The sequence below is a fragment of the Rana temporaria genome, chromosome 2, assembly GCF_905171775.1.
Source record: "Rana temporaria chromosome 2, aRanTem1.1, whole genome shotgun sequence".
Classification (NCBI taxonomy): domain Eukaryota; kingdom Metazoa; phylum Chordata; class Amphibia; order Anura; family Ranidae; genus Rana; species Rana temporaria.
The window spans coordinates 205969057-205992202 of record NC_053490.1 but is presented as its reverse complement, the minus strand read 5'-3'; the positions used below and the strand labels follow the sequence as shown (position 1 = coordinate 205992202).

Sequence of the window (23146 nt, the reverse complement as noted above, 5' to 3'; positions counted from 1 at the left end):
TTACTTTTTTTTTTTACCATGCCAAGCATGTAGACCTATATCTACAACATTATGGTGCATTTTATTATCATACTTTATATTTTACACATGTGTGGAACCATTATCTTGATCTTTTATTCCATCCCAGATTATAGATCTTTGCTATATAACAGATGAGCTTTGTAAGTCTATACTTTGAATGTTTAGTAAATTTTACTTTAAATGAGCTACTTTACCATTTAAATAAAGTCACGTTAAGTGAAGGGGGGGTTAGTATGAACGATTTATGAATTTAACTAAAACATGGTTAATGCAACATTGCTCCATAAGAGTTTACTGTTAATTATTGCAAGGGATTCCTCTGGCTGTGATATATTAAAAGCTATTATGATTTATCAGTGATCCATTAGCTAGTAATACATCAAAGAGTCTCTTTTACAGACTTTTTACTTCAGCGAAAGATGGAGCTGAATTCATAAATGGCACATTTTTATCCAAGCACATTGTTTTTTAAAAGCGGAAAAAAATAAACAAATTTTAAAATGTACCCAAAATGTGTACCTGCCTGCAGAAATTAATTGGTTACTGCATGTTACCCCTATTTTCCTGTAGCAATATTACTCATTTGCAACGGACTTGGATGATTTTCTAAATGCTTAGGTCAGTTTGTGCCTCTCTTCATATTTTGAACCTTTCTTCAATTTAAGAGTAATTCTCCTCAAATATAACACCTTCTGCAAGACCTTATAGATTCTACAGTTTCCTGAACTCCAAACAATTACTACAAGACATGCCACTTGGTAAGTTTGACATCCTTGTGTTAAAAAAAGTTTGTACTTGTTCCAAAGCTCACTGGCAAACACTAAATGTTTTTTTTCTTCTCTCAGGTTGAACTGGATGGACTGGTGTCTATTCAACCTTACCAACTATGCAACTTTATCCCCTAATGAATCCAGTTCGTTAACTTTACTCTATCCTTTAACATCACAAATGTGCAATTAATCTTAGTATAACTTGGTTGGTCATAGACGTCACTTAGACTAATTTTAAATTAAAAGTACACCCATGTTTTTTCCAAACAGCAATCAACGAATTCACTTTAAGTCCAGGTTCACACTGACAGTGGGAAGAAATTGGTGCGAGTTCAACTGAATTCCCACGATTTCATTCCCGCATGTCAGTCCCGACTTCGGGGGCAAATTCAGAGACATCTATGTGGGATTCTGCACAGATGTCTATTGAAAGCGCACCCCAAAGTCACCAAGAGTAGTACAGAAACTACTTTTTGAAATCGGTGCGGCATCGCACCGGTTTGGACTGTACCATTGCCGGCAATTACCTCAGATTTGACATGTCAAATTGCTGCAATGTGAACTAGGGCTCATCAACAGCATTAAGTGAAGAGAAACACCAAGAAATTCAGTTACAGTGGATAATGCGACTTCCCCATTTCTCACTCTTGGCAGCAGTGGTGCTTGGCTGCTCAGGCACCCAGCAGTGTAGCAAGGAAGGAGGCCTAAACCCTTGTAAACTCTGAGTTAATCTTTGAAAATTTAAAAAACAGGTTTAAATCTCTTGCTCCCAGCATCCAAAAAGTGTGCAGGAAGAACACTTAATGATTAAGTATTTGTGTGAGCTTTGCATCAACACTGTAGATATGTATAATGTGCTTAACAGTTTTATCCATTTTGGCATACTTGTCATTAAAAAAGTATGTACTGTTAGGCCGGCAATACACAATGCAAATTTCTTTCCTGTAACCACTGGTTGCAAAAAAAGACATTTGCAAGATTATTTCTGCAACTTGTGGTTGCAGGAAGGGCAATCTTGCACGATTCCCCCATCAACGCAGACAGTGCTGACAGGGAAATCGCCAATAGCCTTATCCAAACCGGGGAAGCCGTTCCCACTAGGAGAAGACCGTGATTATCGCTAGTGGCTATAGCAGCCGCTTGCGATAATCATAAGCAAATCCGGCAGGCTGGTTGTACCCAAGTAAATCGATGAACTAGGTACATTTTGCCCATTAACGGTTGGAATCTCAGCCAGGTCAGCATTCGAACCATGTTAGTTATATTGTACGCACAGTAAAGGGAATATTGATTTTTAAATGATTTGAAGACAAGTACATGTAAATATAAAATCTGAAATATTTTATAATTGATTATATTGTATGCATCTTCATATTCAATAAAAACATTGGTTGAATTTAAATAATAATTTTGCATATCATTTTTGTAGAATAAAGCTCTCTGGGTTTCAGAGGTCATCGGGTTCTCCAAAAGAGGCAGGGACAGTTTACTAAATATTTATTACCACATCAAGGTTATCTTTCTGAGTTTTAAAACACAGAACATCTCGATCCCAGCACCACTTTCCTAGACCTCTCCAAAAAACGTTGTCTTTAGCCAAGTCATTCCTAAACTGAAGAACATGCTGGTGCTATATAAATAATCAAAATACATTTTTAAATATTTTCCCAATCAAATATCCAAAACCTAGACTGGAGACCATTAGTTTCTAACTGATCTTCGCCCCCATGCTCCCCAGCCCCCCAGTGCTTCACCTTTGTTTACCTTTCCTTCATTTGGTAAATCATGAAGATCACTGGTAAATGGTATTGGTCCCATTCCATGGTGCAATTGTAGAGTTACTTATAATATGGTATATTTGTACCTTTCCTTGTGATATAAGAATTCCACGGAGAGTGTCAAACCCAACCGAAGGACCACGGCCAGTCTCTTCCAGTCGCCCCTCCAAATCAAACATAGGGATGCATGGACAAAACAGTTCAGAGATGTGATGGAGTAACAGCAATCTATTTCTCAATCCAATAATTGCAATCTCTTGAAGATGGTTATACTCCATGGGAACCTGTAAAAAAGGATATTTAACACATTGTTGGAGACCCAAAACTGTCAAACGTGTAAAAAAGGACCTTACCAGTTCTTACAGAAACAAGTCAAAATTATTTTTTTTTAATAAAAACAAATAAAAAAACACTTTTCAAGCAGCAGTGTTCGCTTATTTCCATTAAAATCTTTTACCTTATACTACTGCATTCATTTTAAGGCTATAATTAGCTTTGACTTCTACATCGCACCCATCTAGAAATGTCGGAACGCTTTAGGATACCATGACATCCCAAATCTACTATAAAATCTTGCCACTACTACAGCTAAAGAGCAAACTTACACAGGATTCTGTGCTAATCAATGTGTGACAACAGCCAATGTAGACATTCTTACTGCCACGCCTAATCAGAAAATTTAGCTGGAATTTAAAGGCTGTAGGATCTAGGACTACTGCATGGTTAATATGGACAAAGAATTTCTAAAACGTGTATGGGAGAACATGTGTAGACAATATAGGGCCGCACAGCACCCATGCCGATTAGTCACTTTTTGGGTCGTACCAATTGCCGTTTCCAGCAACAACTGGTTGATGTCAATTAACCACTTGCCGACCTCCTCATGTAAATATACGTCAGCAGAATGGCACGGACAGGCACATGTACGTACCCGTACGTCCTCTGCTTGATGTGGGTCGGGGGTCCGATCGGGACCCCCCCGGTACATGCAGAGGTAGGTAAGCCTCGGGGAGCGATCCGGGACGACGGCGCGGCTATTTGTTTATAGCCGCCCCGTCGCGATCGCTCCCCGGAGCTGAAGAACGGGGAGAGCCGTATGTAAACATGGCTTCCCCGTGCTTCACTGTGGCGGCTGCATCGATCGAGTGATCCCTTTTATAGGGAGACTCGATCGATGACTTCAGACCTACAGCCACACCCCCCTACAGTTGTAAACACACACCAAGTGAACACTAAATGTTACAGCGCCCCCTGTGGTTAACTCCCAAACTGCAACTGTCATTTTCACAATAAAGAATGCAATTTAAATGCATTTTTTGCTGTGAAAATGACAATGGTCGCAAAAATGTGTCAAAATTGTCCGAAGTGTCCGCCATGTCGCAGTCACGAAAAAAATCGCTGATCGCCGCCATTAGTAGTAAAAAAAAAAAAAAAAAAAAAAAAATGCAATAAAACTATCCCCTATTTTGTAAACGCTATAAATTTTGCGCAAACCAACCGATAAACGATTATTGCGATTTTTTTTTACCAAAAATAGGTAGAAGAATACGTATCGGCCTAAACTGAGGGGAAAAAAAATGTCTGCATATTTACAACAGTTTTTAAATAACATGGGAATATTTGCGTAATCACAGCACATTTTATGATGCAAAAAGGGTAGGGCCAAAAGCAAAAAAATAAAAATAAATAAACTTTTGTAGAAAAAGCCATCCTAAAATAAAATGCAAAAGAAAGCCATAAAGAAAACATTTAGGATTCATTTTCACAGAACACCAATGCTTTATATACGGTTATATACAAACTGATTACCTGTGTGGGAAGCTTGCCAGCATTAGCAGGTTTACTGGTTGACCAAGCCAGCGTGTGAGCAGACCCACAAGCCACTCTGTTTATTTTTTTGCCTTGAAGGGCAGCCACAAGGCGAGGTCGCTGAATTGCATTTGTTGTTCCATCACCAAGCTGTCCTTCATCATTATCTCCCCATGTGTATACTTCACCTATACAACAGAAACTATAGTTTTATTACACATATTAAGTTGTAATACACGTTACTCCTCAATATGACTCTTTAAATACAATTCATTATAACTTAAAATGTAAAAAAAAACACGGCAAAAGTGAAAAGGTGCCATCACTGAGTACCAGGCCCAAAGATCAAATGTCTTAATGATGAATTTGTTAGTCCAGCAAGTTGTCTCTTAAAGTCGCTTTAAACAGTCTAAATTCAAAATCGGCCCGGCAGAATCTGATGCTTAACATTTTGTAGCTTCTGGGGAAAACACTGTAGCTGGGAATGTTGGAGAGCTGATGACAAACCAATAAAGTGCAGCCTAATCAGCAGTCGCTAACTCAACAAATTTATTGCGATACTCACTAGATACAGTCGGCATTCATACCTTGAGTTGGCAACATTCTTTAAAGGCCAACTCCACCTATAAGATTTTACATCCATATTTAGGGCTTGTTGACACCATGTGGTGCGTCTCAACGTATAATATTTTAGAGCAGTCCATTTTAATTTTAAATGGCTGACTTATCAGTATGAAAAACGCACATAAACAGACTCGACTGTCTAAACACGATTTTTTAAATACTGCAGTAGCATGCATTCCGGTGGGCGCAAACATTCTCACATTTGCTAGGTGCATGGAGGAGCCATTAAAAATAAATGGTACTTGCACACATCTGCAAAACGCAACGTCTTTTTTATGTGGTGCAGGAAAAAGAATGCTTTTGTGCATGTTCCCACAACGCACCCAGTGGAAACAAGTCCTTAAAGTGCAACATGGTGGCAAGTGACCAAGGCTCTTCAGCCGAAACGCGTCTGCTTTTTTGGAGATCCTACATGTGCCAAAAAATATTTCTTATGGATTGGAGTTTCCGGTTATTTTCCTATGCTGGCAAGTGGACTCCCACAAAAAGTTTACATGAGATACAGTGTAGCGCCCATTTACTTTCAGTAAGGGCACTACGCTAAAGTTAGTGGGCAATGAGAGAGGTAAGTTGCTCTCATTCTAGATTTTGTTAAATTTGGCTGTCGCCAAATTCTGGATTGTCCTGTGGGTTGGTCTGTGCGTCCAGAGATACGGTCTCATCTCTGGACGGCAGATGGAGCCAGAGGGATCCAGGCGGAGCCACTTCTTCCCAGCAGCCAATGAGAGGAGTTGAGCCTTGCTGTGCATGCTGGGAGGGGGTATTTCTGGGGCGGAGGCCGTTCTGGGTTCTTCGCGGGTTCCTGGTTCCAGGTGTGGCACCCACCTTTAGGGTGTGCGCACATCGCGGGCCCTACCACTATGGCCTACCTGGCCTGGGGTCGCACGCAACGTGGAGTTCCAGACTCTGGGCCTGGAGCAACTGAAGCCACAAAGGGGCCCCAGTGACTTACTGGGTCCCCATTTCTACTGAGGAGGTCCCAGGCTGTATGCCATTCAGTGGGGGATCGGCTTGAGGAAAACCCGGAGGCAGGTTATCCAAAAGGGCTTGAACGAACCATCGGGGATCTGGTGACCGGAAAATTAACAGGTACACTGAAACGGTCAACCGGTGACCCTGACGTGATTTATTGGGAGGATTCGCTCTGCTGTTCACATTGTCAGCATTGAGCCTGTGGCAGAGGTTTCATCTGGCATCCTAATCCAAGTCGGTGGCAGAGACTTGTTCCTCCCAGCAACCTAAAGTGACATCCCAGCTGCCAGGCCTGTGGCAGAGGTCTGTCCGGGGGCACTTCACCCATTCTGGCTAGAGTGGCGACGAACTGTACTAGTACAGAAAGCAGGATTGCTTTCCTTCTATCCAAAGCCTGATACTGCAAAGTTCCTTTACTTCATCAACCTTTCCTGTCTACCTCAAGTTGATGTTGGTCGTGTTGGGCCAAGAAATAAAGCATTCAGAAAAACTTATCTACGAATTGGACATTCGCTTATTGCTCTACTCACTACCTTCACCCCTAGACAACACATAGAGGTAACTTAATACGCCGATCCCAAAACAATCAGCGGCTCCTGAGGGGGTAGCGCTACAACAGTAATTGGTATGCTGTTCTAACCTTTTTCCATGCTATCACTGCCGGTGGCTATAGCAGCCAGCAATAATCATTGTATTCTTCCGGCAAGGAAGGCTGTCAGCTTTCCCTGCCAGCAGAGCAGAATAGCGCTGTGTGTGTGTGTGTGTGTGTGTGTGTGTGTGTGGTGGGTAGTATTCCATCATCAACACTGACTGGGCTGATGTGGAAAGCCAGCAATTTTCATTCCTTCCACCTGTGGTGAAAGGAAAGAAAATTGCATAATCTATGGTCTGTTTAAGTGATCTAAAAAGCAATACTGTGTATCTGTACATAAAAAGCGAATAAGGAACTCGCAGCATATTGCACATCTCACAGGGTCTATTGCGATAAAAGCATTGCGATTACAATAATAGAGTTACACCCATAGTCCGCATTTTACTAAAAAGGAACATCTGCTTAAAACAGATGGACCTTTAAGACAATACTGAAGCTGCAAATGGACCTTGTAAATTACTAAAGCAATAACATATGGTTTTAAAATACCTTGTCGCAATTCTTTAAATTGATGAGAAGGGAACAAACAGACCTCATATACCAGCAGCACAGAATGTCACACAACCAAAATTACTTCAAAATTCCAAGTTAGAGGAAAAAACAAACTGATTTATACCTAGTTAGCCAGCTGTCTGTCAAACATATTTTGTTCCCAATAGAAGGCCAAGTCACAGGTGTGATATCCAGTAATGCTAACTCAAAATTATTTATAAAACTGCCAAACCTGACTCTGAATTCACTTTGTTAGCCTGATACGTCATAAAGGATTCTGAAAATGTATTGCACATTTAAACATGGAAAATCTGCGTGCATATACCTTGATTTAAAGGATATGTGTAACTGTAAATACACCTAGCTATATGGTTTGAAAGGCAATAAGGATGGCAAAGGGACTTTTAAAAAATAAAAATGTATGTATGTATGTATGTATGTATGTATGTATGTATGTATGTATGTATGTATGTATGTAGATATTTTATATATATATATATATATATATATATATATATATATATATATATATATATATATATATATATATATATATATATATATATATATATATATATATACACACACACACACACACACACACACACACACACACATACATACATATATATATATATATATATATACACACACACACACATATACATACACACACACACACACACACACACACACTGTACACATATACATACATATACAAACACACACATACATCTATATACACACACACACACACACACACACAGTTACCAATAGGTACATACTACTTGTGCAGCTTGCTTAAAATATAGCAATTACGGTGTCAAGTAGTTTGTACAGAGACATTTACACATTTAGATGCTTGTATAAGCTTTTTGAAAGTGTAGCTATAATCAAAGCAGCTCACACGGCTGCTATATGGGACGGAAGAGGATGTGGCCCCTTCTAAGGATTATGATCTCCCTTTCTTCATCCTATCTATCTGGGAGTAGATGTGCTGCCTTCAGAGATTCTGGCCATCCTGGCTGGCTCACTGATATTAATTTTGTATGCAACAGTTAAGTACTGTCCATAGTAATAAACAGTTAGGTTAAATGCAGGAAAGTGCTTAATTTTTTTTTTTTTTATTAAAATAAAAATGATATGCATTGCATTCCCATTGGTGTGCAGTTTAACACACATTTGTATGTGCTTTAAATTGTGTTAAGTCCTTGTAAGAGACTAAATAATAAAATGCCACCCCCCCCCCCCCCCCAATAGATTTGTATTAGTTTGATGTACATTTACATTCATTACATTGCATTAAATATGCATACATGTAAGATTTTAACGCAATGCAAAATGACATTAGCACAGTTTTCTATATGCTCTTGCAGTGACCTACATTTTTTCATTTGCAGTAAAATGAAGTGCAGGTCACTGCAGTATGTATGAACAGGGCCTTGGATACTCAGCAAAGCCTTCAGGGTGCTCCATTATCAGTGCAAGCACTAATAAAGCTTTAGGAAATGATAAAAAAAAAAAAAACAACAATCTGTGTAAACCCAGCTTAAGTCAGCTAAAGGCAGGGCCGTCTTTATTCTTATTGGACTCTCCACCTGCTCCGAGACATACAATAAATATCAGCTAGACTTAAAATCTGTTTACTGCATCAGATCAGGTAGCGATTGTGATTGGTTGCTAGAGGTTACAGCATATTATTACCACTTACTGACTGGTTGCTAGAGGTTACAGCACACATTACAGCTCACCGATTGGTTGCTAGAGGTTACAGCACATCTCCTCAATGCAGAGGGTCATGATATACATATGAATGCTGCCTTTATTTACATATGAATGCCGTCGGCCGCCACAATTTACATATGAATGCTCCCGTTATTTGCAAATGAATGACGGTTATTTACATGTAAACACAGGGCATGCAGGGGAGTCATCTGTAAACAATAGGGCAAAGCTGGGCAGCATTAGGAGCAGCATTTTACACGGAGATATCGGGACAGACAGAGCACAGGACTAAAACTTCAAGGGAATTTAAACTGGGGTAGTCGGCATGTATGAAGCAGCTGCTTTGGGCCCCACAACAATGACAGGGCCCAGGGCAGCTTCCCTGTTTACCCCGCTTTAAAGACAGCCCTGGCGTGGAATGGAATTGGTGGGTGGTGAGTGTGTTTGGGTCTGAACAGGCCTAGATGTGGGAATCGCCACAAAACATTTTGACAGTGATTTAGAAAGCCGAGGTCCACCTTCAGTCTGTTATCCCCTGTGTCCAATAGAATTATCATTTGTAGCGGTTTGCTTATGAGAAATACATGTCCTACAGGTGAGCAGTAATCATCTACCTTATGTAACTTCTGTCCTGTTTTACTAATGTAACACTTTGCACTTGTTACACAAATGACATACACCTCATCACTGGGGGGTACAGCTGTATGATCTAATACTGAAGGTTCCTTTTTTGTGCATGGCACTTTTTAATGAACTGATGTAGCTGCACTGTTTGCAGTTGTTTTTTATTTTATTTTAACCACTTCAGCTACTTCAGGGAGGATTTTGAAGAAAAAAAAAAAGAAAACGCAATATTTTTTACTTATGCATATCCAAAATAAATAAATACTGTACATACTCGAGTATAAGCCAACCCGAATATAAGCTGAGGCACCTAATTTTACCCCAAAAAAACTGAGAAAACATATTGACTCGAGTATAAGCCTAGGGTGGGAAAATGCAGCAGCTACTGGAAAAACAATGTCCATCTGCAGCCTCATTGTGCCCATTTGCAGTCCAATTGTGCCCATGGTTGCAGTATCACCTATTCATTAGTAAAATGGCGCGTGTCTGCCGCTGTGTAATGCAGCCAAAACAAAACATATGCAGCCGTACCTTTTCATTAATAAAACAGCGTGTCTCTCCCTCTGTGTAATCCAGATTTCAGTCTATTCCTCCTCGTCTGTGATAGGCGGGACACTGATAGTTTCCCAGCATCGCATCAGTGTTCCTCTATCACGGACAGAGGAGGCAGGGCTTTCTTACAAAGGACGGCCGAATAGACTGGAATTTTGATTACTAATGAAAAGGTACGGCTGCATATGGATCACACAGCGGCAGACACGCTTTAACCACTTAAGGACCGCCTCCTGCACATATAAGTCGGCATAATGGCACGGCTGGGTACAAGCACGTACAGGTATGTCCTCTTTAAGTGCCCGGTCGTGCGCCCGCGACCTGGACCGAAGCCGCGGACCCGATCGCCGCTGGAGTCCCGCGATCGGTCCCCGGAGCTGAAGAACGGGGAGAGCTGTGAGTAAACACAGCTTCCCCGTTCTTCACTGTGGCGCCGTCATCAATCTTGTGTTCCCTAATATAGGGAACCACAATCAATGACGTCACACCTACAGCCACACCCCCCTACAGTTAGAAACACAGATGAGGTCACACTTAACCCCTTCAGCGCCCCCTTGCGGTTAACTCCCAAACTGCAATTGTCATTTCCACAGTAAACAATGCATTTTTAATGCATTTTTTGCTGTGAAAATGACAATGGTCCCAAAAATGTGTCGAAATTGTCTGAAGTGTCAGGCATAATGTCGAAGTCACAAAAAAAAAAAAAAAAACGCTGATCGTCGCCATTAGTAGTAAAATAAAAATGCAATAAAACTATCCCCTATTTTGTAAACGCTATAAATTTTGCGCAAACCAATCGATAAACGCTTATTGCGATTTTTTTTACCAAAAATGGGTAGAAGAATACGTATCGGCCTAAACTGAAGAAAATTATTTTTTTTTTATATATTTTTTGGGGATATTTATTATAGCAAAAAGTAAAAAATATTGCACGAAAGGAAAGGGGAAAGAGGTTTCTAGGAACCCCCCTTTCCTCATGGGACTACAGTAGAAGGTCGTTTCAAGACCACAGCTGTGGTGCTCTTAGGAGTTCTCTCCAAGCAGCACTTTCTGGGGCCCAAGAAAGATCCCTGGCTGGAGAGGAGGCAAGCTGGGACATCATGATGTGGCAGGAGAAAGTGCAAGAAGAACCCTGGGAAGAGAAACCGGAGCACGACAGCATAATCTCCAGCAGATATGAGGAGCCGGCAAAGAGGAGGCAATTCCCCATGCAGAAGACATTCTGAAGTCTTGCAGGTCATCGGCTGAAAGCGCTGGACAGTCAAAGCCACGCAGGTGCCAGGTCACAGGAGGAGGAGCCACGTCACAATGGCCAATCTCGCCAAAGACAAGAGGAGTCTCCTAGGCAGCCAAAAGACACCGGCATCGCTAGCATATTGGTCACTGGCTCATCCAGACCCCTGAAATTTGTGAAGCATTGCGATTGCAAGAGAGTTACACCCACTGTGCACAATTTACCGAAAAACATTTTTAAGATCTGCTTAGAACAGCTAGACCTTAAAAACAATACTGAACCTGTAAATGGACTCTGTAAATTACTAAAGCAATAACCTATGCTTTAAAGTACCTTTGTCACCATTCCTTAAAGTGATGAGAAGGGAAAAGAACGGACACTATATATCCGCAGCACAAAATGTCACACAGTTACGAGGGGGGGGGGGGGGGGGGGGACAGGAGTTATACCTCGTTAGCCAGCAGTCTGTCAAACAACAGAAGACCAAATCACAGGTGTGATATTTTATAATGCCCAACTCCATTTATAAAAATGGCAAACCTTCAAGACTCTGAATTCACTTTGTCTTCCTGATACATCAAACTATTCTGAAAAATGGCGCACATTTATACATGGAAAATCTGTGCACACATCTCTCAATCTAATGTATAATGCTGGCTATACATGGTTAGTTTATTTTTTTCACTCAAGCCAGTGGGGTGGAGGTAGATGGAAGAGTCTGCTCTGTGTTAGGACATTGTATTATAACAGAGACTACCACTGCTGTAACAATACACTGATCTTCAGTTGCTCATCGACAACTTTCCGATGTGTCCCTCTGACAAAAGTCAATCAAAATCGATAGACTCCAGTCTAACAGAGACTGCCACACACTGGTGAAAATTCAGATGGTTCAGCAGTGTATGGCCAGGTTAGGGACACTGAGTAAACTCATGAAGGTAAATCTTTAACCAATTCCCACCCTAAGGACGTCATATGACATCCTTGGGTTGAAATGGTGATATCTGAATGATGCCTGCAGCTACAGGCATCACTCGGATATCCGCTTTCATCCAGCAATTCCCTCTAATGTAAAAGCCACCCTAGCACTATTCATTCCTTATTCCTATTACAAGGGGATGTTTACATTTCTTGTAATGGGAATATAAGTGATAACAAAATAAAATAAAAAAAGAACAATGCCTAACAAAAAATAAAAAGAAAGTAAAGCGCCTTGTCCCCACCTGCTTGCACGCCGAAGCGGACACTTATGTAGGTTTCACTCGTATATGTAAAAGGCATTCGAACGACACATTTAAGGTATCGCTGCTGCAAACGTTCGAGCACGAGCAATAAATCTAGCACAAGTCCTCTACTGTAACTCTAAACTGGTAACCTGTAAAAAAAAAATGTAATCGTGGCCTGTGGACATTTTTAAAGTACTGAAGCTTGGAACCATTCCACAAATGTGTGCGCAATTTTAAAGTGTGATGTGAATAATTAGGTAATGTGGCGTCATGTGGTGAAAGTATGCAGCCAGTTCTTTAAAGCGGATGTGTCACGGGGAAAAAATATTAAAAGCCAGCAGCTACAAATACTGCAGCTGCTGACTTTTAATATTAGGACACTTACCTGTCCTGGAGTCCAGCGCTGATCGCAGCAGAGCACGAGCGATCGCTCGTCTCTCTGCTGCTCCCCCCTCCATCCACGCTCAGGGAACCAGGAAGTGAAGCGCTGCGGCTTCACTGCCCGGTTCCCTACGGCGCATGCGCGAGTCGCGCTGCGCCCGCCGATTGGCTCACACGCTGTGTGTTGGGAGCCGAGTGTTCCCAGCACACAACGGGCGACAGACGGGATGTGACGGAATGCCCGTCTTTCGCCCGTAGCGTGTGGCCGGAAGTGGGTGCAAATACCTGTCTTTAGACAGGTGTCTGCACCCCCCTCCCCCCTGAAAGGTGTCAAATGTGACACCGGAGGGGGGGAGGGTTCCGATCAGCGGGACTCCACTTTAGGGTGGAGGACCGCTTTAAGAATGAAAGATACCATTAAATAGCCCCCACGCTCGTCTGACCTAAATCCAATAGAACACCCCTGGGACATTATGTTTCGGTCCATCTAATGCTGCCAGGTTGCGCCCAAGTCTGTTTAGGAGCTCAGTGATGCTCTGATCCAGATCTGGGAGGAAATACCCCAGGACACCATCCGTCGTCTCATTAGGAGCATGCATACAAGCACGTGGGGCCGAATACAAACTACTGAGTACCAATTTGAGTTGCAATGAAATTTCAGCAAAATGGACTAGCCCGCTGCCTCATTTTTTCTCTTTGATTTCAGCCCTCTGTAGGTTGATCATTTAAATTTCCATCAAACGATGTGGCATCCTTGTGTTCTGAACACATTACCCAGTCCATATAGGTATAGATATCCAGCATGATATTGTTCTCCATTAATATATATATATATATATATATATATATATTTATTTTTTTTACTTTTTGCTATAAATAATATCCTCCTCAGTTTAGGGCGTTCTGTATTATTCTACATATTTTTGGTAAAAAAAAAAAAAAAAATTGGATTGGTTTGCGCAAAAGTTATAGTGTCTACAAAATAGGAAATAGATTTGTTTGTTTTTTTCTTCTTTTTGTTTTATAGTAATGGCGGCGATCTGCAATTTTTATCATGACTGACATTGCGGGGGACATAAATCAGACACTTGACACTATTTTGGGACCATTCACATTTATACAGCGACAGTGCTATAAAAATGCACATATTACTGTATAAATGTCACTGGCAAGGAAGGAGTTAACACTAGGGGGCGATCAAGGGGTTAAATGTGTTTCCTGGGGAGTGATTCTAATTTTTGGGTGGCACTTCGCTTATGATCCCTGCACTGCTTCTCTTTTCTGGCAACTTCTCTGGCTACTGTTAATATCTAAAAGGGTGAGCAGCTTTATGGGAGTATTAAAAGTCCATTGCCTAAAACATATCTAAAAAAGGGACTGTGGAAGGACATGTGCAGATCAGTATAGGGATTACGTAAACAGTTTGATTTATTTTGCAGCTAGTGTTTAAAAACACAATTTTAATCTAGCATGTCAACACATACAAATGGCATCTCAAAGTACTCATTCATCACAAAGGGTGATAAAATACCTGGGTGGTTCATATTACATATAGACTTTAACATACAATCCCCAATATCTTTTGGATCAAGGCAAAGAGCCAGCTTTCAATCAGTCAGGTGAGCTGCAGCGGCCAGCATGGTAAAACTACTAGATGGATAGCCCTGCTGGATTAATAGAAGCAGTACTGAGATTTTATACAGAGGTAGAGACCTTGACAAAATATTGGTAGACTAAAGCACCAATAAAAAAGACTATATCCTCAGGGAGCAAGAAATAAGACTAGCCATATCCACTGTGGAATTGGCAATAAAACTCAGGATCAGACAGCCTAATTTTATAGTGAGAAAGCTACTATTTCTAAAAACAAACATTCTCCGTCTAGTATACATTGGAAAACAAAATCTATTTCAGAGCATAGAAAACAATGTAGCTTACCATCTTCTGTGCAGCACACACAGTGTAATGACCCTGTGGCAATTGCAATAACTTTCTTCCCCTGAAGACCCTGGACTTGGCGTGGCCTCCTTACATGATCATCTGAACCATGACCCAGCCGATGGTAGTCCCCTTTTCCCCTGTATATAAACAACGTTAAGCAAAAGGACTCCAATGGGAAGCAAACATCAAGATGGTTGGGGTTACTAAAACTAATTAGCAAATTTGTTGTCACAATAGTAAATACACACATAGCACCAATGACACGGATAGAGTCATTTTTCCCAGTAAAGCAAGGCATATGTATTAAGAATAATGGATTAACAAACAGAAAATATGTTTTCAACATAAAAATTGAACTACCACAATGGGCTCTGAATGTATGCATTCTGCTATGCAGGCGGTTTCTTTGTTAATGACAGCCGTTACCAACAGCAGTTTCCTGCTTTTGGAAAAAGGCCAATATCTGAATGGCTGCTATGGGTACCACACATTAATACATTACTGTAGGAAAAATAAGTAAAATAACATACCATGTGTAGACAGCACCAGACTTGGTCAGCGCCACAGAGAATTGAGAGCCACATTCAACTTTGGTAACACCAAGCCCAGTCAGTGAATCAATCTGAATAAATAAAAATAAAATACCAAATCGAATTCAAGTAAACAAAATAACAAATCTAGCAAAAAGTTATCAAAACTACATCCATTTACATCTAAAACTACCATTTCATTTGGTTATTCATTCACCAGAAAAAAAATAAAAGGATATTTGAAAATGGAGTCCATTAAAAGACAAAAATGATTTAACCTGCAGGTTATATTGTTACCCCAAACTGACTGACTTATGGATGTTGCTCAGGTCCAATTAATAAAGCCGACCACTCCCAGTGGCCAGAGGCAGACGTACACAAGTAGTGACGCGAGAAGGCGCTAATAGCGCTGTTTTTATCCGTTTTGCTTGTTTTTACCAATTTTAATGTAAATTAAGTTAACGTTAGCCCTTTATTAAGTATTACTTTAGTTATTTAAACATACTGCACCATTGGAGGTAGGGTTGTACCGATACTAGTATCGGGACCGATTCAGAGTATTTGTGGGAGTACTTGTACTCCCGCAAATACCCCCGATGCCAGATCCGATATCACTATCCAACCCCCCCCCCCCCCGCCGCCGTTACGCCGCATCCCCGCTGCCGCCAGACTGGTTAATACGCGCGGGGAACATCACAGCTTTCATTTGAATAGCTGTAATGATTCGCGCCGCGTATAGACACTCCCCCTTGCTCGGATGAACTGTCCAATCCCGAGCAAGGGGGAGTGTCTATACGCAGCGCGGCGCAAATCATTACAGCTATTCAAATGAAAGCTGTGATGTTCCTCGCGCGTATTAACCAGTCGGCGGCGGGATGCAGGTAAGGGAGACATGGCTGCATATGGGGGGGGGGGGACATGGCTGGATATGGGGGGGGACATGGCTGGATATGGGGGGGGGACATGGCTGGATATGGGGGGACGGACATGGCTGGATATGGGGGGGACGGACATGGCTGGATATGGGGGGGACGGACATGGCTGCATTTGTGGGGGGACATGGCTGCATTTGTGGGGGGACATGGCTGCATTTGGGGACACATTTAAAAAAAGTATCGGTATTCGGTATCGGCGAGCACTTGAAAAAAAGTATCGGTATTTGTACTCCGTCCTAAAAAAGTGGTATCGGGACAACCCTAATTGGAGGCATTTTTTTCTCTCTTCCCGCACTCTATATTTTTAATACTGTTCTGTGGATGGAATATACGGCTTAAGGATCAGTTTAGGATACCATAATAGTCGTTCAAGAGCCGGAGAGGTCCCAATAGGATGCTGGGGAATAACTCTACATAGAGGTCGAAGGAAACCTTTACTTATTTGATGCAAGTTACTTCACTATATATGAGGTGAGAGTTCTGAGAGACTGTTTCTATTGGATATCAAGATATTTTCATTGCAGCTGCTTTGTGGAGTACCATAAGGACTTATACCATCACATTCTAGTTCTCTTATATTTATCTATTTTTATATTCACCATTGAACATGGATTTCGACTTTAGCTTGAAGATTTTTACATATAGTTATTGATTTTTGTACTATATGTTTATTCAATCTTTTTATTCATATCTTTTTGGGATTTGTAATATTCAGTGTTTTTAGTGATAATACATTACTGCACGAGATCACTATATATTTATTTATTTTTATTTTGTGTATTGTGAACACTTAGGTTTTGCTGCTCGTTTTGAGTCACCATTATCACTTTTTCTGTCACTTTTGAACATTATATTATTTACTCATAGTAACGAGAAGGACACCTTCACACTGATGGAATTCAAATAAAACGTTAGCCTGAACTACATACATTTAATGGAGGGCCATGGTCTTGGTGTGGGAGGAATTAGGACACAGGACAGACAGGCTAATAGCAAGTGAAAATCTGACACAACCTTTGGCATGAAAGACAACTGAGGGCAAAGTACCACCTTTTCCTTGTGCAAAACTAAAAATGGTTCCTTACAAGAAAGAGTTGCCAGTTAGGATACCCTCCATGCCAAAGTGATTGCCACCAGAAAGGGCACCTTTTGCAAAATAGAGGAATTTCACAAATGTTCTCAAAGGGGGCTTCTGAAGTGCTGATGAAATCAGATCTCGCTGCGTCCGCTAAAGTTTTGTGGGTGGAACAACCAGGCCAACTCCCTGTATGAAGGAATAAACCAAGGAAAGTGAGGCCAAGGGGTGTTAGAGTATGACCAAGTCAGAAACCCGACCCTTCACGGTACACAGGGCCATCAGTTAGTTCACACCCCATTAAAGGAAGGCCACAAAGTAAGCAACTGAAAACTTGCAAGGTAGAAAACCCTAGCGATTTGCAATAGGCAACTTCCGCCAGTCAGCACACAGGAGGACTCATACATACCCTTACCCATACTCAGCACAGTGTAATGCCGCACAGTACAACATTAACCTTCTGGCGTAGTGTGGTCCTGAGTAGGGGGTTTTCTGGCAATCAATGAAAAGATCCAAGAAAGCCACCCGCACCAGCCAGGGAGAGGACAATCTAGGGCAAGGGAATACCCATAAATGAACCACTTCCCATGAGTGCTGAAGATAGTTAAAGAGAATAAAGGATCCAACACACGTGGCATTAAGGCAGGTCATGAGGTACAGCCTCACCAAAAGCTTTGAGAAGCATGAAGAGAATAATAATGTGCTGGCATGTCTTTTGGATCCTCGATACAAGCATCATTCTTTCTCTTCTGATGATGTATTAGCCAAGGCAAAACAATGTCTGATAGAAGATCAACAAGAGCTGCTGGAGGTTCCTGCCGAAAGGTCAAGTGAACCGCATGTTACTAATGTGAAAGAGCAGGTAGCTGCAAAAACAGACAAAAGTAAAAAAAAATAAAAAAACAACGAGCATCAGAGAATTGATGCCATGTTAAGCATGTTATTGGGGCCTCATGGAGGAGGATTCTTTTGAATGTGCATCAATAATCAGCCTGGATGATGAACTTCATGTCTTTTGAAGGAACCAGTAATAGACAAAGGGGTGGTGATCCTCTTCAGTGGTGGAAAGAAAATGAGTCGCGCTACAAAAGACTCACCTTTCATGCTAGAAGATACCTCTTTGCTCCTACTTCATCTGTACCAAGTGAGTGTGTTTTCAGTGTCAGCAATATTTGGGGGGAAAAAATAGAACCCGTTTGACAGGTGAACATGCTGAAATTTTATGCTTTCTGCACTATAATATTGTTCCACTTAACTGAGTATTGAAGAAATTGTGCAGTGGGGCAGATTTACAAAAACTGTAGCACTCAGAAATTGGTGCAGCTGTGCATGGTAGCCAATTACTCAGCTTCTAACTTCAGCTTGTTCAATTAAGTTTTGACAAAAAAAAAAAATGGAACCTAAATCTAAATCTCCCCGTGTGTACCGTCTCGTTTCTAGCCTTTTGCACTGCAGTAACAGTCAGTTATACTTTTCTTCTTTGTTCTGGGAAGCCATTTAAGAAGTTCTTGTTTTTCAAGCACTTTCCCAGTTTACTTTTAGACCCTGTTCACCACACCATGGTGCACTGCAGACAGGTGACAATTTTGAAATCTGTGTGTTTTTCTCTCCCATCAGTTTTCATGCAGAGATATGGTGTAAAGAACAAGCCCTTATTGTTTAATTTTTAATGGACATTAAAACGTTCAGTTTATACATGATTTTTAAAAAAAAATTATGTTCTTTCAAAATATTGGCCAATATCGGCAGGAGAGGTGGCTGAAATATCGGCATCGTATTGGCAACGAAAAAACTACGTTGGTCGATCCCTAAATCAGAGAATCAGCCAAGAGGCCCATTGTAACTCTGGAGGAGCTGCAGGGATCCACAGCTCAAGTAGAAGATTCTGTCCAAGGGAGAACTATTTGTGCACTCCAATAATCTGGCCTTTATGGAAGAGTGGCAAGAAGAAAGCCATAGTTGAAAGAAAGCCAAAAGAAGCCCAGTTTGCAAGAAGCCATGTGGGGGACACAGTAAATGTATTTATCTTTTGGTCTTATTTGACCAGAGCACCTTCATCCACATGTTTTCTTTTTAGCAAAAAATAAAAGAACCTATTTGTTGTGGAAAACTGCACATGCACATGACCCTGAACACAACATCCCCACCGTGAAACATGGTGGTGGCAGCATCATGTTGTGGGATGTTTGATTTAGCAGGAACAGGGAAGCTGGTAAGAGTAATGGATGGAGCCAAATACAGGGCAATCTTAGAAGAAAACCTTTAATAGCAATGAAAGGTGGTTCTACAGAAGTATGGACTCAGGGGGGCTGAATACAAATGCATGCCACACTTTTCAGATGTTTATTTGTAAAAAAAAAAAAATTAAAACCATTTATGATTTCCCTTTTACTTCACAATTATGTGCCACTTTGTTTTGGTCTCACACAAAAAAATAAAAAATAAAATACATTTAAATTTTTGGTTGTAACATGATAAAATGTGGACAATTTCAAGGGGTATGAATATTTTTTCAAGGCATTGTATGACTCAGCAATTTGTGCAAACCTGCAGAAGAAATCAGAGAAGTGCCAGAATACTGTTGTCTAATAAAGGATACGTTCACCACATTCAGGGTGTAACATGTTACTAAAACAGCAGCCACACACAAACCACATCAACTACAATTCCCATCTGCCACTGTGGCAGATGGCTTGTATGTTTCAATGAACTGTGAAGGCACAGGTGAGCGTCCTTGTAGTTTGATTCTTCCTGTTCTTCAGTAACTGCCTGGTACGGTATGGGCAGACCGCTGTACTGGGAGACTGCAGGAGCCTGACATTGCATCCGTGATTTGCAATGCTCTGCAGTCTGCTAAGTAAATAGATGTTTTTTTATTTGCGGGTAAGAAAATTTTGCAATGTGCATTTTTTTTTTTTTTTTACAAACGTGAACTTGTCCTTTAAAGCCAACTTTCAGTCTTGTAAACAATCTAACCTCTTGCTGCCCACATAACGCACATGTGCAGTGGCAAAGAGGGCTGGCTTTATGTATTTTTTTCTCATAATCTCAGGATAGCACATTTATGCACAATTTTTTTTAGGCCTCACGCACCTGTGTTAGGCACTGGCATTCAGCAGCATCTGGAGGGCACAAGCGCACCTTGCAGTCCTGCTGTAGGCAGCCTGTAAAACTCTATGGAAATCTGATGGCGCTGGCCGCAGTACTTTGTGGTATGTATGCGACCTGGGATGAATTCCCAGAACGTAAGCTGTTGGGGTCCGGTCATTTCCCTTGCTCTGAACAGAAGTTCAGATGAGTGCCCTGCCAGCCCCATTGAGCGTCAGCAGTTGTCACACGCTACACCTGTGCCCTACAGCCAGAGCCTCATGCAGCGGGGCTAAACACCCAATGTTCATGAGGCTTTAGAGCTCAAGATGTAAAACTGTTCAGTATGAGTATCACTGACATGCCCAAGGCTATCACACACTCAACAATGCCCTAAAGACTCCCAAGAGATGATTTAGTGGAGGTAAATGTCTTTCATACTGCTTTCTCTATACTACTACACACAGTGTACACAGCCAAAAATACAAGAAACATCTCTCACAGACATGTCCCATTGCTTATACAAACAGGCTGAAATGGCAAAAAAAAATTAAAATAGGGGAAGTCCTTTACAGGATTTGATTTACAAGCCACAATCAGATATAGGCTGTCAAATCTAGTAAAATATTTTCAGAATAGGAATTATATACATGCCAGCATTATGAATTCTAACATATCTGGTGTTCATTTGTGGAAAAAATACCTACCTTCATGGGAACTTTACAGCCATCACTGCCACCCCTTCCAAGCTTTCCATAGTCTCCATCACCCCAAGACCAGACTGTATCATCATCAGTGAGACAGAGGGTTTGAGCATCTCCACTGCCACAAGCAATGTCAATTACACGATATCCCTGCAAGGCCTCCACCTGGTAACACAATAGACCAAAATATAATTAAAATGAATGTCTTATTTAAATCCCAACTCAACACCTGGTATTGTAGTCCCTTAAATAGTTAGGTAACTGGGCCGCAGTTTGAAGACCGCCGATTTAAAGACGTAGAAAAAAGGTAGAGTTAGGCTTTAAAGACATTAAAGAATATCTGGTGATTAAAGGATATAAGGTATCTGGAACGAAGAATTGATTGCTTTAAGCAATAATACAATCCCCAATCATATTCCAAAAGAATGATGGAAGCAAATTCTTTGACTTGCCTTTGTTGATCTAGGAGGCCTAATGTCACATACTCCAAACTAGCCAAGCTAATTACAACTTATACAACTCCTTTGGATGTATTATCAATTATAAAAACTTTCCCTAAACACTTCCGTCAATATGTAACCAGACAAATATACTACATACATTGGTTACTCATGTAAAAATGCTAATATTCCGGTCTATACAGATTTAGTTTAGCCGATATCACTTCTATTTAGTCAGTGACTGTTCCTTTGCTATAATAAATCTCTTTAGAGAATATTAGGAAGAAAAAAAAAAATGGCCAGGATTTAATGTGTCAGGCCCATGCTTGTACACGTAACCTAATTTCAACCTTGTGACTCAAAAAGCTATTTATATTGCTAGCTTGAAACCTAATGGTTGGTGAATGACAGCACGAAGGTGTAAGATTGATACAACCCTACCTCTATTAAACTACCAATTTGCACTTTAAACTTGGGAAATCCATTGCAGCCAATTAGCCCTATGGAACCTTATAAATGTATGCAAGGCAAGCCTATTATGCCCATTAAATTGTCAGAGGGTAAAAAAAAAAAAATATTTGAAAAAGTTATGCATCGTCTACCTTTTTTCAGTACTAAACAAAATTCTAATATTTTTCTATTTCTTATAATGGGGTAAATATGGAATACTGCAAATGAAAATGTTGGCATTTACCAAAAAGCATCTAAATGTGTTAGGGAAATAACATAAAACTGTCATTAAATGTGCACAGCCACTTAAGGCTACACAAACATACACTGTGGTCTCTAAGAAATTCCATCTGCAGGTTTTAACCAGCGCCTCACCCCTCTACCTATCCCTCACTGGCCTTGCACATGTTTGTTTTAATTCAATAACCAATCCCTTTTTCCTACAGTCTTCTGAAACATCCTCTGAGGTCACAGGTCTTTTCCCTTTACCTCCTGCGGTGGTCCCTGCTTCTGGACAGTGCGGCATTCGTGTGTGAGCGCCATTCTGCTTAAAAGGCCCACAAGGAATGTGTCCATGAGTGCTTGGACTCACAGAAATTGTTTAATGCGGTTATGTGTCACTGAAACTGGATAAGAACTAGCAGTGGGTCACAGATCAGCAAGTCTGCAGGGAGCAGCACCTGAGAGGAGGTATTACAGTAAGCATTGAATGTTATGCTGGGATACCTATATTTGGAATTCCAGTACAAAAAGGTAAAGTTAGTCTTTAATATGGAGCATGTCCATGTGTGATCTGGACACATAACCTGAACCACAAAATACAGATTAGATAAAAACATGAAAGCAGTTTGACAAAAATTAAGTCGGTTTGAAGCTTTATCAGAAACTAGAAGACCAAACATAATAAAAAAACAAAAACAAAAAGTGATGCTGCTGTAGACTCACCAGTTTGGGTTTCAGCTGATCCTCACTGTCACCATGACCTAGCCGCCCATACCGTCCTTTTCCCCAAGTATAGAGTTCTCCAGCTGCAGTTATACAAGCACTGTGAGCTCCTCCAGCAGCAATATCCATTACTTCCGTTCCTCGAAGAGATTCGATTACACGAGGCCGATCACATGGGC

General features: G+C 41.0%; 1 protein-coding gene across 7 annotated transcripts in view; it reads right to left on the bottom strand.

Moving 5' to 3' along the window:
- HERC2 (HECT and RLD domain containing E3 ubiquitin protein ligase 2) overlaps positions 1-23146 on the bottom strand; it is a 215347-nt gene that overhangs the window by 25737 nt on the left and 166464 nt on the right. For all 7 annotated transcript variants that reach the window (XM_040336306.1, XM_040336311.1, XM_040336312.1 and 4 more), the window contains 6 exons: positions 22968-23145; positions 21136-21297; positions 15332-15423; positions 14799-14938; positions 4379-4566; positions 2656-2853 (listed from right to left, as the gene is read on the bottom strand). In XM_040336306.1, coding sequence (XP_040192240.1) covers positions 2656-2853; positions 4379-4566; positions 14799-14938; positions 15332-15423; positions 21136-21297; positions 22968-23145 — 958 coding nt within the window. The remainder of the gene's footprint in view (positions 1-2655; positions 2854-4378; positions 4567-14798; positions 14939-15331; positions 15424-21135; positions 21298-22967; position 23146) is intronic.